This window comes from Mustelus asterias, chromosome 14 (genome assembly GCF_964213995.1).
Source record: "Mustelus asterias chromosome 14, sMusAst1.hap1.1, whole genome shotgun sequence".
NCBI lineage: Eukaryota > Metazoa > Chordata > Chondrichthyes > Carcharhiniformes > Triakidae > Mustelus > Mustelus asterias.
The window spans coordinates 82,955,265-82,978,607 of NC_135814.1; the positions used below are offsets into that span (position 1 = coordinate 82,955,265).

Sequence of the window (23,343 nt, forward strand, 5' to 3'; positions counted from 1 at the left end):
AACCCAACTTACCCCAAAAAATTATAAATTGCCAGGCTGTGACTAGCAAAACTCAATGTTTCTGCAAACAGAGCAGTTTTAAAATATTAAGAGGATTACAATTTTTTAAACAGAACATGATAATGCAATTCAGTGAATTATAATAATCTCACAATAGTACTAAGGTTTCATTTATTTTTGAATTAATCAAAACATTCCCAAATTAGGGAGAAGAATAAGGAAACAAATAGTGGTTCTGGGGCTATTTGAAAGGCACTGAGATAGTCGGATCAGTAAACCTTTGATTCAATATCTAGTCTATGCCTAGTTTTTTATTATACTATAAATACTTCATCTTTAAACACAGAGAGAGAATATTTTCAGGGAAAACGAACAATTGGTCGGGAATATCCTTGGTACATCATCAGAAATTATACTCTCCACATACCACCATTCATTTATCGTGCACGTAGTCAGCCGGGCTCTTCCTCAGTGACAATTCATGTTCATGGATAGCCAGGGTATAAGTAAGGTGCGATAACACAAATGCAGAAACAACCTGGAGCACTTGACCCTTGAATGGCCTCCATGTGTTGGGAATACCTTCGGAGAAATAACTCTCAATGCCTTCTGTTCAAAGGGAGAGATGGTGTAGCTGATGATGTGTCATAACTTGGTCAAGTTTCCAAAGTGGGGACCCACCTTGCAGCCACTAAATCCAAAGCTCTTCCCATCTCCTTGGCTGTGACTCAGCTGCAAGGCCACTAAATTGGCAACATACTTCCAAGTTAGAACTTCCATTTCCAATTGCTAGCCAATGACACCTACTCTGATAAGGGTAGATGAATAGTGGGTTGTGCAGGGGGTAAAATGTGATACAGAAGACATGCCAAGTGAGCATACGATAAGAGTTTGACTGCCACAGCTTGCTAAGCTGAAATCATCTAACAATATTCAGTTGTCTAGCTCCACTATAGGAAATAAGTCCACAAGCACCCATCAAATTTCATCAAGTCTACCTTCAGGACAGTAGAAAAAAATGTGTAGGTGCAAGATATGAAGTTACTTACCATTAGATAATTGGAATGGTTGAAGGAAAAATTTATGGCACGTTCCAAGGCGAGGCTTCGTAAGAAGTTGGTCCATTGACATAACCAAATCACCCTGGGTAACGCGACTTACTCGCTCCAGCACTTGCTATGCGCGAAAAACAAATGGGATGTTCATGGTCATCAACTTCCATAAAAACAAATATTGAAATCTCACCATTCCCTCCCCTTGCCAATGTTCAATCTTCTGCACTGAGCTCACCAAATTCCCCATCTAAAGGTTAAACTCGTAAAACAAACTTTCAAAAATAAGGCTTTTACAACTTACAATGCAATATTTTTGATTTGTATTTACTTACAGAGCCTATCATTGTCTAAGTGTATATGCACAATTCACAACAGTGTCCTTAGGCTAGCCAAAGGAAATTCAACTAGGATTCCACCTCCTGATCAGTAATATTTTTCCAAATAAGCTTTGAAACAGGAATAAAATAGTAACAGACAAGCTGCAGTGAAGGTCTTGAAAATGCCACTGAAAAAGTATCTCTCAAAAAAGGAATCAAGTTTACAGAATTTCAAGATCACTGAAATGTTTAACCAATGACACCAAACTCAAATGCATTTTGATTAACACTTACACAGCAGTTGGTTTCTCTTATAAGGGATGCAAAAAACTGAAGACCTTATAGATTTGCATGTGTAACATAATGACAGAAAGTCAAGAAGTTAAACACTAACTTATAAAATTGGGGAACTCACTTGTTTTACGTTAATAACTAAGGTGATGCCATTTTCTAGAAGCATGTCTTGAGCAATACGAGAAACCGTCTTTTCCACAAGAACCAGATTTGGTCGAACGTCCACTATTCGCTGTACATAGTTCTTCAGGAATTCTCTTTCCTAAGTACAACGATGGAGGTCACTGTTACTCTCCAGTATGAATAAACCATACAACATGATAAAGATCTGAAAACCATATTGACATTGTCCTACCAATTACCCTTGTACAATATAATTTGACTAATTTTCATCCAGATGCAGACTAGTTTTTGGGACTGTTAGTAGCAAACTTTATCCATGAATGATCTTTAACACAATCAAAAACACAAACCTGTAGGACAATAGGATCAATGCACGTAAACTTGGTCTCCTCTCGATAGAGGTATTCAATGGAGCACTTCAGCAGCAGAATCTTTGGATTTTTTATGTGAGGATTCATCTGTGGAATTTTAAAAGCATTGTTACAGTAAAAGAATGTTACTGAACACAAACATAACCTCAATGAAATTGTAAAGTGTGAATTATAATTAGCAGAAGACTAAGTTTTTCGTTACCTTCTTATGGGCAATGTTCTTGGTACAAACAAACCCATTAACAACTGCGGAATCAAACTTTTTACCACCTGGTATCTGCAAAGGAAAGAGCAAATGACATATAATCATAGGTTACATTTCATGTTAAACAAGCAAATGAATTTAAGGTATTTGGAATTGAAAAAATCATTTTGGATTTAAAACTAGTTCTAACATGAAATCCCTGTTTTAAAAGGGCAAAAAGATTATGAGAAAACAGGACTTGCATCTATATAGGATCTTTTACGTCCCCAAAACTTCATCGGGAGCAAAGCAATTTAAAGTGTGGTCACTGTTGTAATACGAGTTCACAGCAGTCAATTTGCACATAGAAAGCTCATATAAAGAGCACTGCAATAATGAAGACTTATTTTGTGAGAAGTTAACTGAGGGATAAACATTGACCAGGGACCAGGGCATCTGGGATCCCACCTCTGCTCTTCTTTGAAATGGTGTCATGGGATCTTTTATGTCCACAGATGGGGACAGATGGGGCCTCAGTTTAATGTCTCGCCTGAAAGCCATCACCTCTAACAGTACAGCATTGGATCTACAGTTTTGATTTTTGTGCTCAAGTCCTGCAGTCAGACTTGAACACAGAATCTCCTGATTCAAAGGCAAGTGTGCTACCAACTGAGCCACAGCTGAGACCTACTGACAAAAACAAAAGCAATTAGAAGTTTCAGCCGGTAGACAGGGTTTTTTTTTAAAAAAAGGTGCTTGTGTTGACATGAAGCTTTGTAAACGGAGCACAATTTTTCATGTTGATGTGCGCATGTAACTCAGCTTCAGCAAACTGTACCTTTTTTATATGAACAAATTGACGGATATCCATGTCATCATCATTGTTCTTGACATCAGGACGCACAGTCTGTACAACCTGGCGGACCACAGGAACAATTATATCTCTCCAGGATAGTGAGAGAGACTCACTGTACAGCAGCTGCTGCAACAAGGCCATCATATGGCTATGGTTAGCTGAACTGTGTGTAAAAAATAAGAGGAGAGAGAAATAAATGTATATTTTCTGCTGCAACAAACATGCTACTTGCAAACTTAAAAGAAGCAATTCCTTTTTAAATTAGTGATAACTCAAGTTCTGGCTTTCAAAATATTACACAAATGAAAAATGTTTCCTGAATATATTCTAAAATAGAAATGACAAAAAATGAACAACGATAAATTAACTATTGTTTTTCCATGTATATAAATCATTTATACAAATTATTTATTGCTCACAACTTTAAATGCCAGCTCGATTTCTTTTACACTAATCAAGTTAAATAGATGTTAAACAGATTAATATTTAAAATATTCAAATGAAATTTGATTTTCCATTTGTTTCTATTGTGGACAGATAAGTTACCAAACATTTTAAGCAGTGCTTCATGCATTTTAAACATAAGAGCTGCATTCTTTGGTAACAGATCTGATGTAATATACCACGCATCCATTATTTCACACTTCTGCCCCACATTCAGCAAAGCAAGCTTTTATTCTTAAAAATGCATGCGCTGCAATAGACCACATTATAGCTTTAACACATGCACTTACAGTAGTCTCTCCATTGCTTGTTTCTCCCCATTTTCCTCCCTAAGGTGTTCCAGTGAGCTGTGATGCCACCCAAGTGGTGTAAAAAGGAGATCTTTGGATTTTTCTTCAACCCGACGATTAAAGAGAGATTCTGGAGGCAAAGTACAGGAATAATTTAAAATATATCTTTCAACAATTCAGAAGGAAATTGCAAAAATCAAGATCTTTATTTTTTTCAGTACATTATAATAATGTTTATCCAGTAATCACAAAATTGATTAAATGGTCTTCACCACATTACTGTTTGTGGGAGCTGGCTACTACATTTCCTGTATTACAACAATTAACACTGACTACGCTTCAAAGTACATAAATCTTTGGGACGTCTGGTAGTCACAAAAGGCACTACGTAAATGCAAGTATTTTATTATTTTATACCATGCTACTGATTAAAAAACACAGGAAATAGTTTAATGCGGCACATAAATATTTTTCAGTACAATGGGGAGAGAGCGGGGGTATGGCGTTGAGATAGAAGTTCAATCATGATCATACTGAATAGAGGAGCAGCCTCAAAACTGCCAAATCACTGATACTTGCTCCTATTTTCTATGTTTCTTCTACAATGGGTTAAAATATAGCTTTGATGTTCAGCAGCCCATGATTTTCTCTTTACTGTTCCAAAAAACATCTGTTGGCGAGCACAAAAGCAGAATTTCTATTTCCATTAAATTTGTTCTGGATTATAATTGAACTTTAAAGATACAATGAATGACCAGAGTTTAGAAATTACTGCCAATATTACCAGACAAGTATCCATGGTATTGTATATTTGTTGGCAATATAAACACTTAACTGTTCATCAACATTTACTATTGAAATTCAACAATAGAATTTGTTTTTTGTTTTAGCATACAAGCAATCTGGTTCTGGCATACGGCTCAATTGAAAAGAAAAGCAAGAACTGACATTTTTAAGTCATCTCATCATATCTTCAGGATGCTTTAAAGTGTTTCACAGCCATTTAATTGTTTTTGACGTACAATTATTGCTAATCAGGCAAATACAGCAGTTGGCTGTGTATAGTGAAGTCACTCAAACAACAAATGACAGGTAACCTGCGTTTTTAGTGACATTGAAGGAATGTTTTTTGAGACACTTTAGGAGACTCTACTTTTAAATAGGATCATGATGTTTATTGTATTCATCTGGAAAGTAGGGAGAAACTTTTCCTCTTTTAAAAAAGTCACTTCTCTCAGTATCAGCCTAGACTAAATCCGGATTTCGTGGATGGACTTCAACCTGTTTTAGAGGTAGGAGTGTGACTAATTAAGTTTACACACAAGAACAAAGAGCAGTACATCTTGCAAATTTTACTTAAATCTCTCAGCCATTTAAAGCACGTCATCGTTACAGTTCCCTTGATCAAATACTCTAGTTATTAACTTGATGAATTTTACACCTAAACTTTTACTTACCTTTAATAAAAGCATCACTTATACCAATGACTTGTTGGATTCCATCCTCAGATACCAAGAACTCTGTCAAAGGACATAAATTTATATGGGTTAGCCAGCATCCGGACATTTGTCATTCACATTATAAAGCCCACATGCCTACAAGTCACTATTCGAATTGAAATCAGCATTTTTTAAACAATGTTTATAGCAGTGAAACCAAGTCAGTTTATTAACACAAAATAAAAATTTGTGTACTTTTTTTTTGAAATTGAGTATTCAAAAATGTAAAATACTAAACCATTTAGCCTTAGCTATGTCCCAACTGGTCGAAACGAAGATTTGTGTGCAATGGTTGGCTATCAAGAAGAACACATAGAGAAGACCAGACAAAACTTGGTATATTAGAAGAAAACTTGCAATACCAAAATCACATAGATGCATATTACTCAGCAAATTACAGCACTTTGCAGCAACAATGACATTGGCTAAGGGAAGCTGAAATACAAGGAGGTATTTAAACAACAGCAGCACTGCGATGGTTGATAAATGTAGTTTAAAATTGACAGGCCAGGGAAAGATGAAAAAGATAAACCAGAATAGGAACTTAAAACAGTCTAATGTAGGTATCCAGCACAGTAAAAAGACACTAAATGACATGTTATCTGCAAAGTGCTAGGTAAGTCAGAGTGCAAAAGCTGGTTGCAAAGCAGGTATAAAAACAAACATTACCATGCAGAAATCTGGAAAACAAAGGTTACAGCGCTGATGATTATATATATATTTTTGTAGAGGGAGTGGGGATAAAGCAGTGGAGGGGAGGGGGAGGTTTATGAAAGAGGAGGAAAAATAATCAGGACTGTTTCATTGGCAAGCCAAGGTGCAAAGACAGTCCAGTATTCAGAGGCAGCAGGTTCACTTTTTCAACAAAAAAAGCAACATTTTTTTAAATGAAAGTTTTTCTCAAAGTAAAAGCTAGAGCTCAAAACTCTACACTAACCATAAGACGGCAACCATTGCTTAACTTTCAGTCAAATGTACTTTTGCTTGGGCATTATCTTCTTCCAAAACATTGGAGTAAAGAACTAAACTTCATTCCTACCACTGTCTCTTTCATTGCTTTTCCTTTTCCCTTCCATACCTTTCTGATCTGCTGGATGTGTTGGGACATACGGGTACTTGGAATGTTTCTTGATATGAAAGTTGACATTGTCCAGTTCCACATTTAGGCTGATAGAAGCTGCAGAGTCGCTGTCCACGACTGACTGAAAGCTGCTTACTGATGTACGCTTGCTAGGGCTGGAAAAGCCTGTAAAAAATTATGATGACTGTGTTCGTGGAAATTCAAGCAAAGCACTTTCAGCCTATGACATGCAAATTGTGTACCAAGCCAGGTTATGGCTTGTTTTTTTCAAAATTTAACACTAAACACTTGGTATTCAATTCTGAATCTGTTTGTCGTGGCCCAATGTAGCCTGTATCACAGCAGTGGCTAATCTATGGCATAGGTGCCAGTGGAAGCAATTTTAATTTTAGTGGAAAGTGAAAACAAATTTGAAAAATCTTAATTTGTCCAAGGTATTTAGCAGCACTCCACAATTCATGCATGGCATGACATGAAGCCATATTTGCACTTGAAGTCTGTGTTTTGATTAGCTCATATGTTGGACACCCTCTCAGTTAGATGGCTCTGGAATTGGAATGGGAAAATTAGTGACTTTGAACAGGCAGAGATAGACACTATAAACAGGAAATCCATAAATCTCACTGATGTCGGCATGTAACAGTCTGGTAGGTGTACACTTAATGGCACAATTTCAAAGTGATTCGCCATCACTTATGTCATTCTTATTTTTCTAATGTAATAGATTATGTAGCTGCATTAAAAATTAAAATGTCATCATGTCGTGTTGGCATCCACGTTCTTGTTCATCTCCTTTACCAGTTCTGAAGCTCTTTTCTTCTTTCCTCAATACAGTACTTTACATTGATCACTCAACTATTTAATGCATGTATGCTTTGTATGCTTTATTTTTGTAACATGTATGCCAATGCTGGAAAACTGCATGCTAGTGTAAAGCTATAACTATTTCCCTAGTTCAGTTTAGCAGCTTCCTCTAGACTTCAAAGCACAAGAAAGTTCTCCACATCAAAGAATACAAGAAGCTATTTTCATGACCAAAATAACCTTACAGATTACCTATATGTTGTGAAGTATCCAAAGCACTACAGTAGGGGGAAGGGGCAAGAACACAGGATGAACACCTTTTAAAAATTAAATTTATAGTAACAATTTTGTCACTTACATAAATGCTTCATAAATCCATGGCAGGACAACAGTACAAATAACAGGAATGAAAGACCTCACAACTATGACCACTACAGATACAATATAAATACACCACGCAGTATTAAATAGCACGTATTCTGGATTTTGAGCAACCATATTCCTACCGTTCACCACAAACAAACAATGCTCAATTAACAAAACTGAAAATAGTATAACTTTACAATACATTCTATGCTGTATTAGAAGTAAAGATTGTCCACAGAAGAAAATAATCTTGTTCAAAATGGACTGATTTGAACTCTTGGCTGCACTGTAAACAGACCATTAAAAGTGTGCCGATTGTAATGGAGCTTGTTTTTTATGTTTATACATTTTAATAAACAGAATATACCAAACAGCACATGGGACAGAGGAATCTTGCTGATTCTGCACAAGTACAAAATGGGAAGTGGAAAAAAACAATAAAATGATTAAGCAACCACTAATCAATGCTAGAATTTAGTAGTGGACAGCAAACACACACACACACACATATATATATATATATATATATATATAGATACACAGTGTTCAAGTGCCAGAGAAGCTATACAAGGTAATTTTAAAAAACTTTTTTAAAAACCTCCCACTTAGACATGGGCAATAGATGAACTTTTAAATCATTTAAGAAATGAAGTACAAACAATGTAAATGTACCATTACCAATAGAACATGCTCAATGGACATTACTGCACAAACAAATTCTCATATGTACACACTGGGGGGCGATTCTCCCAAAAAGATTTTAAGTGTCAAACTTACATAAATCACGCTGGTTTTTTCAGTGGGAGTTTCAAAATGAATCTCCCACTCGTGCAGTCTGCAGTGCACTAGTGTAAATCCTGTTGAAATTCAGTGGGTGGGGGCCTATTCCGGCTGGAGAGGCCGGCAGCATATCTGTCAGTGCCCGAGATCGGCGCATGCGGTGTGGCCCATCTGCCGGCCTCTCCATTGCTGACCAGCCTTGTAACCCCCGCATCGCCGGCCCTCCCTGCGCCTTCCCATGCCTCTCCCAGCCCGCCTCAATATGCCAGCCTCAACCAACACCCCCGCCAAGCCCCGATCTCCCGATCCCCCCCTACCCCATCCCCGCAGTTCCGACACCCCTTCTTCCAGCAATCTGCTTCCCCCTCCCCCCACCACACACCGATAGCCAGCCCCAATCACCTGTGCATGACAAACTTTCTGGTGAGACCTACACTTTGGTCTATGAAAAGTGCTTCAAGTTAAAGAATGGGGAGGGTCAAATGAAGGGTGATTTAGAAAAGTAAAAAGAGAAAAGACCCAGGTTCAATTCCAGCCTAGGTTGACTGTGTGCGTGGAGTTTGCATGTTCTCTCCGTGTCTGTGTGGGTTTCCTCCGGAGGCTCCGGCTTCCCCTCTCAGTCCAAAGATGTGCAGGTTAGGTGGATTGGCCGTGGTAAATTGCCCCTTAAGTGTCCCAAGATGTGTAGCTTGGATGGATTAGCCATGGGAAATGTGTGGGGTTATGAGGATAGGGAGGAGGAGAGGGCCTGGGTAAGATACTCTGTCAGAGTTGGGGAAATCTCAATGGGCCGAATGGCCTCTTCTGTACTATAGGAATTCTATGAAAAATCGAGGCAATAGAGCAGTATAGCTATTTGTAGTAATGACATGCAGCATGGGACAGAGGTCCAGCAGAGAAGTCTGGGTAAAAAAGCTCGTAACTGAATGCACAAAGCATTCGTAACAAACTAGATGAACTTGCGCCACAAATAAAAATAAACTGATTTGATAAAATTACCAATGCAGACACATAATTGCAAGGTGATTAAGGTTCAGAAATAAATATCCCAGAGTTCACAACATTGGAAAAGGCAAGCAAAATGGAACAGAAGCAGTAATCCTGATAATAAAGGATAACACAGATTAGTAGTAAGGAAAGATCGTGGCTCAGAAGATCAAGCATTAGAACTTGTATGGGAGGAGATTAAGAATAACAACGGTCAGAAAATTCTGGTGGGAGTAGTTTACCGGCCCTTGACCATTAGTTATACCATTGGACAGAGCATTAAACAAGAAATAATTGAAGCTTGCAACAAAGGCAATGTAATAATTGTGGGAAACCTAACTTCATCTAGTTTGGTCAAATCAAATTGCTTTCGCAACAGCTTCCTAGAACAACACGCTATGAAACCACATAGTTACAAAGCTAGTTATGTCTGCAATTGTGCAATGAACTAGGATTAATTAATAATCTCATAGTGAAGGATTCTCTGTGAAAGAGTAATTGTGATACAAATTCCATATTAAGTTTGACAACAATATTTTTGAGTCGAAAACAAGAATAATAAACTTAAAGCCAATTACATAGGTATGAGGAAAGAGCCAGCTAAATTTGATTGGGTAAATAGACTAAAAGGTATGACCTTAAATAGACAGTGCAAAACATTTAAAGGAATGAATCAAAATGTTCAACAAAACAATGTTTCATTAAAAAAAAGAGAAAAATCCATTCATGGCTTACAAGGGAAGTTAAGGATAGCATTAGATTAAAAGAAGGGGGTTATAATGTTGTGAAGACAATTAGTACGACAAAGGGGTGGGAGAATTTTAGAAGCCAGATATAGATGACCAAAAAGTTAATAAAAAGAGCGAAAAATGGAAGAGAATTAACTGGCAGACTGTAGATAAAACAGAAAATGCTGGCAAATCTCAGCAGGAATCACAGCATCTGTGGAGAGAGAACAGTGCTACTGTGTTGAATCTGGATGACCTTCCAGTCACTTTGCCAGCATTTTCTGTTTTTGTTTCAGATTCCAGCATCTGCATATTTTGCTTTTATCTTAGCAGACTGTAGAGCTTTGACAAGTGTATATATAGGAAGAGAGCTGGTGAATGTAAATGCTAGTCCATGAGAGACAGAGACCGAATAATTATCATGGCGCATGAGGAAATCATGATGTGGAGATGCCGGCGTTGGACTGGGGTAAACACAGTAAGAGTTTTAACAACACCAGGTTAAAGTCCAACAGGTTTATTTGGTAGCAAATGCCATTAGCTTTCGGAGCGCTGCTCCTTCGTCAGATGGAGTGGATATCTGCTCCCAAACAGGGCATACAGAGACACAAAATCAAGTTACAGAATACTGATTAGAATGCGAATCTCTACAACCAACCAGGTCTTAAAGATACAGACAATGTGAGTGGAGGGAGCAGTAAGCACAGGTTAAAGAGATGTGCATTGTCTCCAGACAGGACAGCCAGTGAGATTCTGCAAGTCCAGGAGGCAAGCTGTAGGGGTTACTGATAGTGTGACATAAATCCAAGATCCCGGTTTAGACCGTCCTCATGTGTGCGGAACTTGGCTATCAGTTTCTGCTCAGCAACTCTGCGCTGTCGTGTGTCGTGAAGACCTCCTCAGAAGACAAACACGGGACACGGTGGACAGAGTACCCTTCGTCGTCCAGTACTTCCCCGGAGCGGAGAAGCTACTGCATCTCCTCCGGAGCCTTCAACATGTCATTGATGAAGACGAACATCTCACCAAGGTCATCCCCACACCCCCACTTCTTGCCTTCAAACAACCGCACAGCCTCAAACAGACCATTGTCCGCAGCAAACTACCCAGCCTTCAGGAGAACAGTGACCACGACACCACACAACCCTACCACAGCAACCTCTGCAAGACGTGCCGGATCATCGACACGGATGTCATTATCGCACGTGAGAACACCGTCTACCAGGTACACGGTACCTACTCTTGCAACTCGGCCAACGTTGTCTCCCTGATACGCTGCAGGAAAGGATGTCTCGAGGCATGGTACATTGGGGAAACCATGCAGACACTATGACAACGGATGAATGAACACCGCTCGACAATCACCAGGCAAAAGCGGTCTCGTGCATTCAGCCTCTGATCTTCAGGTAGGTGTTCTCCAAGGCGGCCTTCACGACACACGACAGCGCAGAGTCGCTGAGCAGAAACTGATAGCCAAGTTCCACATACATGAGGACGGCCTAAACTGGGATTTTGGATTTATGTCAAACTATCAGTAACCCCCACAGCTTGCCTCCTGGACTTGCAGAATCTCACTGGCTGTCCTGTCTGGAGACAATACACATCTCTTTAACCTGTGCTTAATGCTCCCTCCACTCACATTGTCTGTATCTTTAAGACCTGATTAGTTGTAAGTATTTGCATTCCAACCATTATTCTTTAAATTGAGTTTGTGTCTCTGTATGCCCTGTTTGAGAGCAGATATCCACTCCATCTGATGAAGGAGCCGCGCTCCGAAAGCTAATGGCATTTGCTATCAAATAAACCTGTTGGACTTTAACCTGGTGTTGTTAAAACTCTTACTGCATGAGGAAATGGCAGAGATGTTGAACAAATATCTTGCATCTATCTTCAAAATAGAAGACTCAAATTACATACTAGAAATACAGGGTACGCAAGGAACTCGTTAGAGTGAGGAACTTAAAAAATAATTAATATCCAAACAAAAATGTGGATGAAAATTTAAGGGACTAAAAACCAACAAATCCCCAGGACTTGATGGCCTACATCTAGGGCTCTAAAAGAGGTTGCAGCCAAAATAGTGGATGCACTAGTTATAATTTTACAAAATTTCCTAAATTTTACAACAATCCCTGCAAATTGGAGGTTAGAAACTATAACACTGTTATTCAAGAAAGTAGAGGGAGAGAGAAAAAAAAACAGGGAATTAGAGGTCAGTTAGTCTGACATCTATCATGAGGGGAGGCAGTGGCATAGTGGTATTGTCACAGGACAGGCACTCCAGAGACCCAGGGAAATGCTCCGGGGACCCGGGCTATAATCCCACTACAGCAGATTGTGAACTTTGAATTAAAATAAAAATCTGGAATTGAAAGTCTAAAGATAACCACAAAACCATTGTTGATTATTGTATAGACCTATCTGGGTCACTAAGTCTTTTAGGAAATCTGCCATCCTTACCCGGTCTGACCTACATGTGACTCTAGACCCACAGCAATGCGGTTGACTCTAAATGCCCAAGCAAACTACTCAGTTGAAGGGTAATTAGGGGTGGGCAATAAAAGCTGGCGCAGCCAGTGACACCCATATCCCATGAATGAAGTTTTTTTTAAAAATCAGCAAAATGCTAGAGTCTATTATTAATAAAATCAGCAAAATGTTAGAATCCATTATTAAGGGAATCTTAACAATGCACTTAGGAAATCAAAGTGTGATTATTCAGAGTTAAAATAGCTTTACGAAACTGAAATCGCATTTGACAAATTTATAGGAGTTCTTTTGGATGGATTTCTAAAAGACATTCAATAAGGTGTCACACCAAAGATTATTAAACAATATGAGGACTCATTATAAAGGATTAATAATTTTGGACTGAGATGAGGATGAATTAGTTTATCGAAAGGGTTGTGAATCTTTGGCGTTTTCTATCCCAGAGGGCTTTGGTGCTCAATTGTTGATAATTAAGGTTGGGACAGATATATTTTGGGTCTCCCAAGATATGGAAAACAGGCAGAAAACAGAATCGAGAATGGAAATCAAGATAGTTTGCATGGTGGAGCAGGTTTAAGGGCCCATATGGTCTACTTCTGTTCTTATTTTTAATGTTTTTATGTATGTACTACAAGCTCTTGAATACAATCCTCAAGATTGAAGGCTACTAAGCAGGTTGATAAGGAACTCATTCTGTTTGGTGTAACTGATCGATAAATAACAGGGTTATTATAACTGGCTATAACAAATTTCATAAATGCGCTCCACCAATTTCACAGATGCAGAAGCATCCGAAGTGCTCTCAGAATGTATACCGAGTAACATTTTTTCCAAAAGTTCCTGTTTTGCCCTGTCTTTTGTGGGAAAAAAGTTAACTTGACAAGAACCATCAAATAATTGTTATGTACATGTTTCAAATTAATTGTTTTCTCTATGGGCAACAAAAATACTCCGATGCGATTAAAATGTATGCTCTCACTTCTTTCTACCTCTCAGTATAAGGAATTAACTTCACCTGCTGCAGCTTTAGAAATGTGACTTACTTTGCATGATTTCTTCTCCATCATCCTGCATCTGCTCGGTGTCACTGTCATCAAACTTGATGTCCTTAAACCATGATGGTTCAGAGTTGCCTTCGACTGAATTTATTGAATCGCTGTCCGGAGAGGGTGTCTCAGAAAACTCTGTGCTCTGAAATTCAGACATTGGTTTTTGAAACCAAAATGGAAAAGAAAACACTTCTTCCTGTACAAAACTCAAATCTTGATACGTTATATGGCATGTAAAAATGTATATTATTTAAAACTTGTTTATAAATGTCAGTGTACAAATGGAAAACCTCAGATACTACATTTAACACAGACTAACTTTTCTCAGTATGAAACATGGATATATAGAAAAAGAAATTCCTGTTGTTCAATAACTTCCTTAGATACCACTTTCAATTCTCTCATTTCTTTATTGTTTAACAGGGAAGTTTGAAATTTAATACCTCCAAGCAGTATTACGGGAATGCAGTTTTTTTTTTAGAAGAACAAAACACACACACCATGTAGCAAACCAACTAACAATCAAGAAGGACCAAAAGGTAAGTTTCAACACAAGTGATTTGGCTAAAGTCCTACACAAAATTGAACAGGAATGCATTGGGAATAGAAGAAAATTCACATGGTGAGGGCTAGTATCATCTCACTGCTTTAATTACGATTCTTCGCCCCCAAACCCCAAGAGCATCATCACCAGCCATTCTTTCCCTGCCAACTCCACAAAAACGGCAGTTTTGCAGAGTGATCAGGTCCCAGGCTAACTTCCCATCGGTGTGCCTTACCACCCTTTCCACCATGTGGAAGGAAGTCCCAGGACGCAGAGGGCAGGTTCCGATTTCGTCCACCAAAGGGTGTTGTAACACTCTCCTCTGCAACCAAGTCTGATCCAGAACTGACCTGACATAAGTTTGATCTTGGAGCCTGGGTGGCACATTTGGGGAGTGTCTGCCTCTTTAAAGTCTCTCACCACATTTGCTGCAATGCTGCCAGCCTTTTGTGCTTTTACAATGGCAGGTTATCTTTTGGTGGCAAGAAATCCATTTGGAACTCACCATGCTCATGGGATGAACATCGAACATGGAAAATAGTTTAGAGTTGGGGCACAGTTGGTAAGATAGGCAAATATCCTGCTTCACTAGAATTCCACGCTGAAGAGCAAAATTCCAGTTTTCTCTCCTGACCTCCTATTTGAAGGGCTGAAAGCAAGTTGGCCACGCCTGCTTTTCAAAGCCAACATTAAGTTTACAATAAGCAAAATAGTGCCAAAAGGGCCATTTGACATGGAAGAATGTGCTTTCCAGGCTTTCCCCCGAACTTAAAGATTTGTGAACAAGCACATCTATCTGACAGTGAAAACAAATTTGCTTAGCTAAAGTTCATTTATTAGTTTACAAAAGAAAATACCATTGAATAAGATGAATACAGCCAACACTTGGTTGCAGTAGAGGCTTGAACTGTAGCTGAACTGTCAGGATACTTTGCTTATCTTCCTCTGCCTCACATGGTTCAAATCATTTAGATATTTTTTTGTTTTATTTGTCCCTTGGGTATATTTAGAATATATGACTGTTAATATTGCTGTAAAAAGGCATGTATAGTTTTCCAATTACTGAATAGCAAAAATTCATTAGGATACAAAACAATTTGTTTTCATATAGTGCCTTTAATGTAAGGAACCATCTCAAGACACTTCACAGGAGCATTATGAAACAAAGTATGACACCAAGTCACATAGAGACATGAAGCCAGATGACCAAATGCTTGGTCAAAGAGGCAGGTTTTAATGGGTGCCTTAAAAGAGGAAAATGTGGTTAAAAAGGTGGAGAGGGGTAGGGAGGTATGCCAAAGCTAGGGGCCTAAGCAACTAAAGGCAAAGTCATCAATGGTGGAGCAATTAAAATTGAAAATGCACAGGAGGCCAAAATTAGAGGCAAACAGATATCTTAAAAATTGTGAGGCTGGAGGAATTAACACAAACAGGTAGAGAGCAAAAGCAAGGGGAATTTGAAAACAAGGATGAGAATTTTATTGCCGTATGCAGATCTGTGAGCACAAGGGTGATGGGGAACCAAACTTGCTGCAAGTTAAAAATGCAGCCTTCAGATTTTGAATGACCTCAAGTTGAGAGAAGGTTGTACGTGAGACACTAGCCAAGAGTGCATTGGAATATTTGAGTTAGACGTAACAACAACATGAATGAGGGCTTCAGTAGCAAACGAGCTGACACAGGTGAAGTCCAGGAGGCCATTTGGCCCATCATGTCTGCACCAGCTCTCCAAATAAGCATTATAATTTTGTGCCATTCTCAGTCGGTAGCTAGGGAATGACAGTAAACAATGGCTTCAGTCTTCCCAATATTTAATTGAAGGAAACTTCTGCTCATCCAGGATTGGATGTGAGAAGCAAGCAGTCTGATAATTTAGCAAGCTAGGAGTCAAGAGAGATGGTGCTGAGGTAGAGTTGGGTGTTTCCAGCGTACATATGAAAACTAACATTGTGCCTTCAGAGAAATAGAAGGGGACCAAACAGTGATTCTTGGAGGACATGTATGGTAATGGTTGGGTTATAGGAGGAGAAGCCATTGCATTGTTTACGATTTACATAGATGATTTGGAGTTGGGGACCAGGTGTAGTGTGTCAAAATTGGCAGATGACGCTAAAATGGGTGACAGAGCAAAGTGTGCAGAGGATGCTGAAAGTCTGCAAAGGGATATAGATAATCTAAGTGAGTGGGCGAGGGTCTGGCAGATGGAGTCCTATGTTGGTAAATGTGAGGTCATCCATTTTGGTAGGAATAACAGCAAAATGGACTATTATTTAAATGGTAAAAAATTGCAACTTGCTGCTGTGCAGAGGGACCTGGTGTCCTTGTGCAGGAATCTCAAGGAGTTGGTTTGCAGGTGCAGCAGGTAATTAAGGCGGCAAATGGAATTCTGTCCTTCATTGCTAGAGGGATGAAGTTTAAAAACAGCAAGGTTATGTTGCAGCTATATAGGGTGCTGGTGAGGCCACACTTGGAGTACTCCGTACAGTTTTGGTCTCCTTACTTGAGAAAGGATATACTGGCACTGGAGCAGGTGCAGAGGAGATTCACTAGGTTGATTCCAGAGTTGAGAGGGTTGGCTTATAAGGAGGGACTGAATAGACTGGGACAATACACATTGGAATTCAGAAGAGTGAGGGGAGATCTTATAGAAACATGTAAGATTATGAAGGAATAGATAAGATAGAAGCAGGGAAGTTGTTTCCACTGGCGGCTGAAACCAGAACTACGGGGCATAGCCTCAAAATAAAGGGAAGCAGATTTAGGACTGAGTTGAGGAGGAACTTCTTCACACAAAGGGTTGTGAATCTGAGGAATTCCCTGCCCTGTGAAGCAGTTGAGGCTACCTCATTGAATGTTTTTAAGGCAAGGATAGATAAATTTTTGAACAGTAAAGGAATTAAGGGTTATGGTGAGCGGGCAGGTAAGTGGAGCTGAGTCCACAAAAAGATCAGCCATGATCTTACTGAATGGCTGAGCAGGTTCGAGGGGCCAGATAGCCTACTCCTGCTCCGAGTTAGAAACCCTACAGTGCAGAAGGAGGCCATTCGGCCCATCGAGTCCGCACCGACCACAATCCCACCCAGGCCCTACCCCCACATATTTACCCACTAATCCCTCTAACCTACGCATCTCAGGGGCAATTTTAACCTGGCCAATCAACCTAACCCACACATCTTTGGACTGTGGGAGGAAACCGGAGCACCCGGAGGAAACCCACGCAAACACGAGGAGAATGTGCAAACTCCACACAGACAGTGACCCGAGCCGGGAATCGAACCCGGGACCCTGGAGCTGTGAAGCAGCAGTGCTAACCACTGTGCTACCGTGCCGCCCGTTCTTATGTAAGTGGTTCTCTGGCTACGATTAGATGGATAAAAAATGGAACCAATTGAGAGCCATTCTACCTAGCTGGATGACAGGGGCGGCACGGTAGCACAGTGGTTAGCACTGCTGCTTCAGAGCTCCAGGAACCTGGGTTCGATTCCCGGCTTGGGTCACTGTCTGTGTGGAGTTTGCACATTCTCCTCGTGTCTGCGTGGGTTTCCTCCGGGTGCTCCGGTTTCCTCCCACAGTCCAGAGATGTGCGGGTTAGGTTGATTGGCCATGCTAAAAATTGCCCTTAGTGTCCTGAGATGCATAGGTTAGAGGGATTAGTGGGTAAATATGTAGGGATATGGGGGTAGGGCCTGGGTGGGATTGCGGTCGGTGCAGACTCGATGGGCCGAATGGCCTCTTTCTGTACTGTAGGGTTTCTATGATTTCTATTTCTATGACACTGGAGAGGTTTCAGAGGAGAATGCTGTGGTCAACTCCATCAAAGGCAGACAGGTCGAGAAGGAAAAGGAGGAAAAGTTTACCTTTGTCACAGTCACATCGGGTCTCATTATGACTTAGTTAAGAGCTGTTTCAGTACCGAGGTGAGAGTGGCCAAAGACAAAAAGTTCTGAAAATGTGATTGAAGACTCTTTATTTGGTCAACTTTATTTTGTGACATGGAATCATGTTATTTATAGATTCGTGGACATTTACAGCAAAGAAGCAGGCATTTCGGCCCATCGTTCCCACCCCAGTCAAAAAAGATCTGACTACACTAATCCCATTTTCCAGCACTTGGCCCAAAGCCCTGGAGGTCATGGCAGAGCAAGGGAATATCTAAATACTTCTTAAACGTTATGAGAGGTTCTGACTCGAACAACCTTTCAGGCAGTGAGTTCCAGACTCCCACCACCCAACTGATAAGTTTCTCCTCAACTCCCCTCTCACAGTTTTCTACCTTTGCCCCCTGATTATTGGTCCCTCTACTGATGAAAAAATGCCTTTTATAGTCTTATACACCTCTATCAGGTCCCCTCTTAACCGCTGCTGTTCCAAGTGAAACAGCCCAGCTTATCTAATCGTTCCTCATAGTTCAGACCCTCCAGCCCTGGTAAATCTCTTCTGCACCCTCTCCAGTGCAAACACATCCCTCCTAGAATGTGGTGGCTAGAACTACATACAGTACTCCAGTTGTGGCCTAACCAGCATTTTATACAGTTCCAGCATGACCTCCCTGCTCTTCTGTTCCATGATGTGGAGATGCCGGCGTTGGACTGGGGTGAACACAGTAACAGTCTGTTCCATGCTCCATGCCTTCTGTTCCATGCCTTGGCTAATAAAGGCAAGTATCCCACATGCCTGCTTAACCACCTTATCTATCTGTCCTGCCACCTTCAAGGGTCTGTGGAAATGCACTCCAAGGTCCCTCTGATCTTCAGTAGTTTCCAGAGTCCTACCACTAAATCCTACCATTAATCCTTTACCTTGTTAGCCCTCCCCAAGTGCATTACCTCATACTTTTCCGAGTTGAATTCCATTTGCCACTGCTCTTTCCACCTGACCAGTCTATTGATATCCTCCTGCACTCTACTGCTATCCTCCTCACTATTTACCACCCTATCAATTTTTGTGTCATCCTCAAACTTCTTGGATTATATCACCTACATTTAAGTCTGATGTACACAACAAATAGCAAGGACTCTGCAGAACCCCACTGGAAACAGACTTTCTGTCTCTCAGCCAATTTTGAATCCTTGGATCCAATGGGTCCTTAATCTCTTGACCAGTCTGCCATGAGGGACTTTATCAACAGCCTTGCTAAAATCCATATAGACTGTATTAAATGCATAACCATCATCAACACTCCTGGTTACCTCCTCAAAATATTTGATTAAATTTGTCAAACAAGATCTTCCCTTAATAAATTCATGCTGACTTTCCCTGATTAATCCATGTCTGTCCAAGTAGATATATTTGGTCCCTCAGAATTCTTTCTAGTAACTTCCCCAACATTATTATTAAACGGGCTGGCGTATAATTTCCTGGTCTATCTCTATCACCCTTTTTTAATAATGGAACAATGTTCGCAGTCCTCGGGTACCTCACCTGTGGCCAGAGAGGATTTGAAAATTACTGCCAGGTGCCCCTGATATCTCCTCTCTTGCCTCTCTCAAAAACCAAGCATACATGTCATCCGGGGCCTACGGATTTACCCACTTTTAACGTTGCTAAAGCTGCCAATAACTCCTCTCTCCCTGTTAATTCCCTCTAATATTTCAAAGTCCTTCACCCCGATGTCTACACTGTGCTGTTCTTTTCCATTGCGAAGACTGACGCATAGTATTCATCGTGGACTGTACCCATATGTTCCGGGTCCACACAAAAATTATCTATATGATCCACAATTGGCCTACTTTTTTCCTAGTTATTCTCTTGCACTTGAAAGACCCCCACGGGCTTTCTTCTATGTTACCCGCTAAAGCTTTTTCACGCACTCTAATAGCTTCCCTAATTTGCTTTTTTAAGTTCCCCCTGCACTTTTTATACTCCACTAGGGCTTTGGCATATTGAGCCCTTGGTACCTGCCATTGCACATTTATAATCACAGAATACTACAGTGCAGAAGAGGCCCTTCGACCCATCGAGTCTGTACCAACGCATGAAATGCCCTGACCTGCCCACCTAATCCCACTGCCAGCATATGGCCCATAGCCTTGAATGTTATGGCGTGCCAAGTACTCATTCAGGTACTTTTTAAAGGATGTGAGGTGCTCCGCCTCCACCACCCTCCAGGCAATGCATTCCAGACCGTCACCATCCTCTGAGTAAAAAGCTTTTTCCTCAAATCCCACCTAATCCTCCCACCCCTCACTTTTAACTTGTATCTCCTCGTAACTGACCCTTCAACTAAGGGGAACAGCTGCTCCCTATCCACCCTGTCCATACCCCTCAATCGTGAACACCTCAATCAGGTTGCCCCTCAATCTTCTCTGCTCCAACGAAAACAACCCAAGCCTACCCAACCTCTCTTCATAACTTAAATGTTCCATCCCAGGCAGCATCCTGGTAAATTTCCTCTGCACCCCCTCCAACGCGTTCACGTCCTTCCTATAATGTGGCGACCAGAACTGCACACAGTACTCCAGCTGTGGCCTCACCAAAGTTCTATGCAACTCCATCATGACCTCTCTGCTTTTGAAATCTATACCCCGATTGATAAAGGCGAATGTGCCATATGCCTTTTTTACCACCCTATTGACCTGCCTTTGCACCTTCAGAGATCTATGGACAAACACGCCAAGGTCCCTTTGTTCTTCGGAACTTGCCTGTGTCAGGCCTTCCATAGTATACTTCCTTGTCAAATTACTCCTTCCACCTCACACTTTTCAGGGTTAAATTCCACCTGTCACTTATCCGCCCATTTGACCATGTTGTCTATTTCTTCCTGTAACCCAAGACACTCAACCTCACTGTTAACCACCCGGCCAATCTTTGTGTCATCGACAAACTTACTGATCCTACCCCCCACATAGTCATCTATGTCATTTATAAATGACAAACAATAGGGGGCCCACATGGATCCTGTGGTATGCCACTGGTCACTGGCCTCCAGTCACTAAAGCAACCGTCTGTCACCACCCTCTGTCTCCTACCGCTAAGCCAATTATGAATCCATCTTGTCAGATCACCCTGTATCCCATTAGCCTTCTTAATAAGTCTCCCACGTGGGACTTTGTCAAAGGCTTTGCTCGAATCCACATAAACTACATCAATCACTCTCATCCATACACTTGGTTACACTCTCAAAAAATTCAATCAAATTTGTTAAGCATGAGCTCCCTCTGACAAAACCATGCTGACTATCCCTGATCAAACCTTGCCTCTCCAAATGGAGATAGATTCTGTCCTTCAGAATCTTGTCCAGTCGTTCCCCAATCACAGACTACAGTGGTCTGTAGTTCCCTGGCTTGTCTCTACAACCTTTCTTAAATAGTGGGACCACTATTTAAGAAAGATTGTAGAGTCCTCTGTAATCTGTAGTGAAATGCAAATGCTTCTGGACTATTCAAATGAATGGAATTATTAGACTGAATGGGTAGAAACATTAGCTTGCCTTCAATTACCATCAAGAATGTGGACCAATGCATTTGTATCAAATCATCAAAGTGACTTCAACATTTCAATGCAGTTAGTGCATGTAATACAAGGTGAAGACCATGTGAACAACAGAACATGACAATGCAGCAGTAAGTATATAAAGCACAAGCATACCAAAATAGTTGTGCTTTGCAGAGTATTTTCCAATGTGACCCCATTTTAACTCACCACCATCATCAAGGGCAATTAGGGATGGGGGCCTTTTCAATGATACCCACATCCCATGAATGAACATGCATCAAATAAAGTCTTTGAAATTAATGTGACTCCATATGCCATCCTCCACCAGCAGCAGCTCACTCCCAAAGCAGAGGCGGCACCAGGAAAACGGCCCAGTGCAGGAGGGCACACTGCAGGGCTCACATGAAAGCAGCAGCTATTGGCTGCAGCCTCTGCATCTCCCAATCACAAAAAGTGAGTCGTCTGAAACATAATAGAAGTCAATATCAGATCAGATTTGGCGCCAGATTATAGAAAGATAGGCTGAGTTCAGGGAAAAAATTAAGGCCGAATTTTGGAATTCAAAAGTCGGAATTCTGTCTCATCCCAGTGGCAAGAGCAGAAAGCAGATTGGAAGGATCTGAACATAGTGTTTGGGAATAGATCAGAAGGTAATAGTACGATTAAGGACTTCGGAGATAAGGATAAGTTAAATAAATTATCAACTACATATATTTATTACATATACACATATAACCACACTGTTCATTGTTGTGGTGTAACCAGAAATTGGCAATGTTGAAGTAGGCAAATGCTATATTCACTTACCTGCAAAGGCCTGTATAAGGCATATTCATCCCTAAAGAGCTGATCATGATGGGTTACACAATCAAACCATCGTCCATCCACTAATGCCTGACCAATAGCAATTGCCTGTGCTCTGAAAAAGATATACTGGATGAAAGAAAAGTTGTCATAGCACAAATACACACAAAACAGCATCTTGCGTTAGAGTGTTACATTACAAATTTCCAAAGTATGGCTCAATCTTCTATAAATGAAAATAAAATGTGGAGTATTATTCTGTGACAGGTTAATGTCTTTGAGACACGCTGGGCACTCTGACATAGCAGAAACTTTCTATTCTCAGACACAAAACATAGTATAAAATTTTAGATTTGAGGAAAAGAGGACAAACTCACATTTAATATTTTCATTCTAAAGCACTGCTTTTAATTTTGCACAAAGCTGACTTTTAGAGAACAAATAGAACTAAAATGAAATTGTTACAACTGCTCACAAATCATAATTAAAATGGAATGTAATTTCAGTTGTAAATTGTATTTTCACAATAAAACAAGCTGAAGTGGAGTAAGAAATAAAAATAAGAAAAAAAAATGGATCTAGACAGCATCTCATATTTACCAATGAAGTCTCAAAAAAGAACAACTTTGAAATGCAGTGATTAGATAGATAAGCTAATACAACACAGATTTTGCACTGAAAATGGCATGGTTATGAATAACTAGTTAAGCTGTTTTACAAAGTGTATGGTGAGGAAAGTAACATCGACAAGTCATCAGGAACACTTCCTGCTCTTCTTTACAAAGAGCTACAGGGGCTTTAGGATCCAATTTAACCACCAGAACAGCTTCACTTTCACAAGAA

General features: G+C 40.3%; 1 protein-coding gene and 1 pseudogene across 4 annotated transcripts in view; both read right to left on the minus strand.

Moving 5' to 3' along the window:
* Window positions 1-23,343, minus strand: part of pikfyve (phosphoinositide kinase, FYVE finger containing) — a 161,840-nt gene that overhangs the window by 59,994 nt on the left and 78,503 nt on the right. For 3 of the 4 annotated variants that reach the window (XM_078228705.1, XM_078228703.1, XM_078228704.1), the window contains exons 10-19: window positions 22,504-22,615; window positions 13,713-13,860; window positions 6,512-6,679; window positions 5,392-5,454; window positions 3,935-4,064; window positions 3,183-3,363; window positions 2,363-2,437; window positions 2,140-2,247; window positions 1,788-1,928; window positions 1,050-1,176 (exon numbers count right to left, since the gene is read on the minus strand). In XM_078228705.1, the coding sequence (XP_078084831.1) occupies window positions 1,050-1,176; window positions 1,788-1,928; window positions 2,140-2,247; window positions 2,363-2,437; window positions 3,183-3,363; window positions 3,935-4,064; window positions 5,392-5,454; window positions 6,512-6,679; window positions 13,713-13,860; window positions 22,504-22,615 (1,253 nt within the window). The remainder of the gene's footprint in view (window positions 1-1,049; window positions 1,177-1,787; window positions 1,929-2,139; window positions 2,248-2,362; window positions 2,438-3,182; window positions 3,364-3,934; window positions 4,065-5,391; window positions 5,455-6,511; window positions 6,680-13,712; window positions 13,861-22,503; window positions 22,616-23,343) is intronic. The other variant, XM_078228706.1, reaches the window with a different exon arrangement.
* LOC144503963 (cytochrome b-c1 complex subunit 8 pseudogene) lies at window positions 434-780 on the minus strand (annotated as a pseudogene).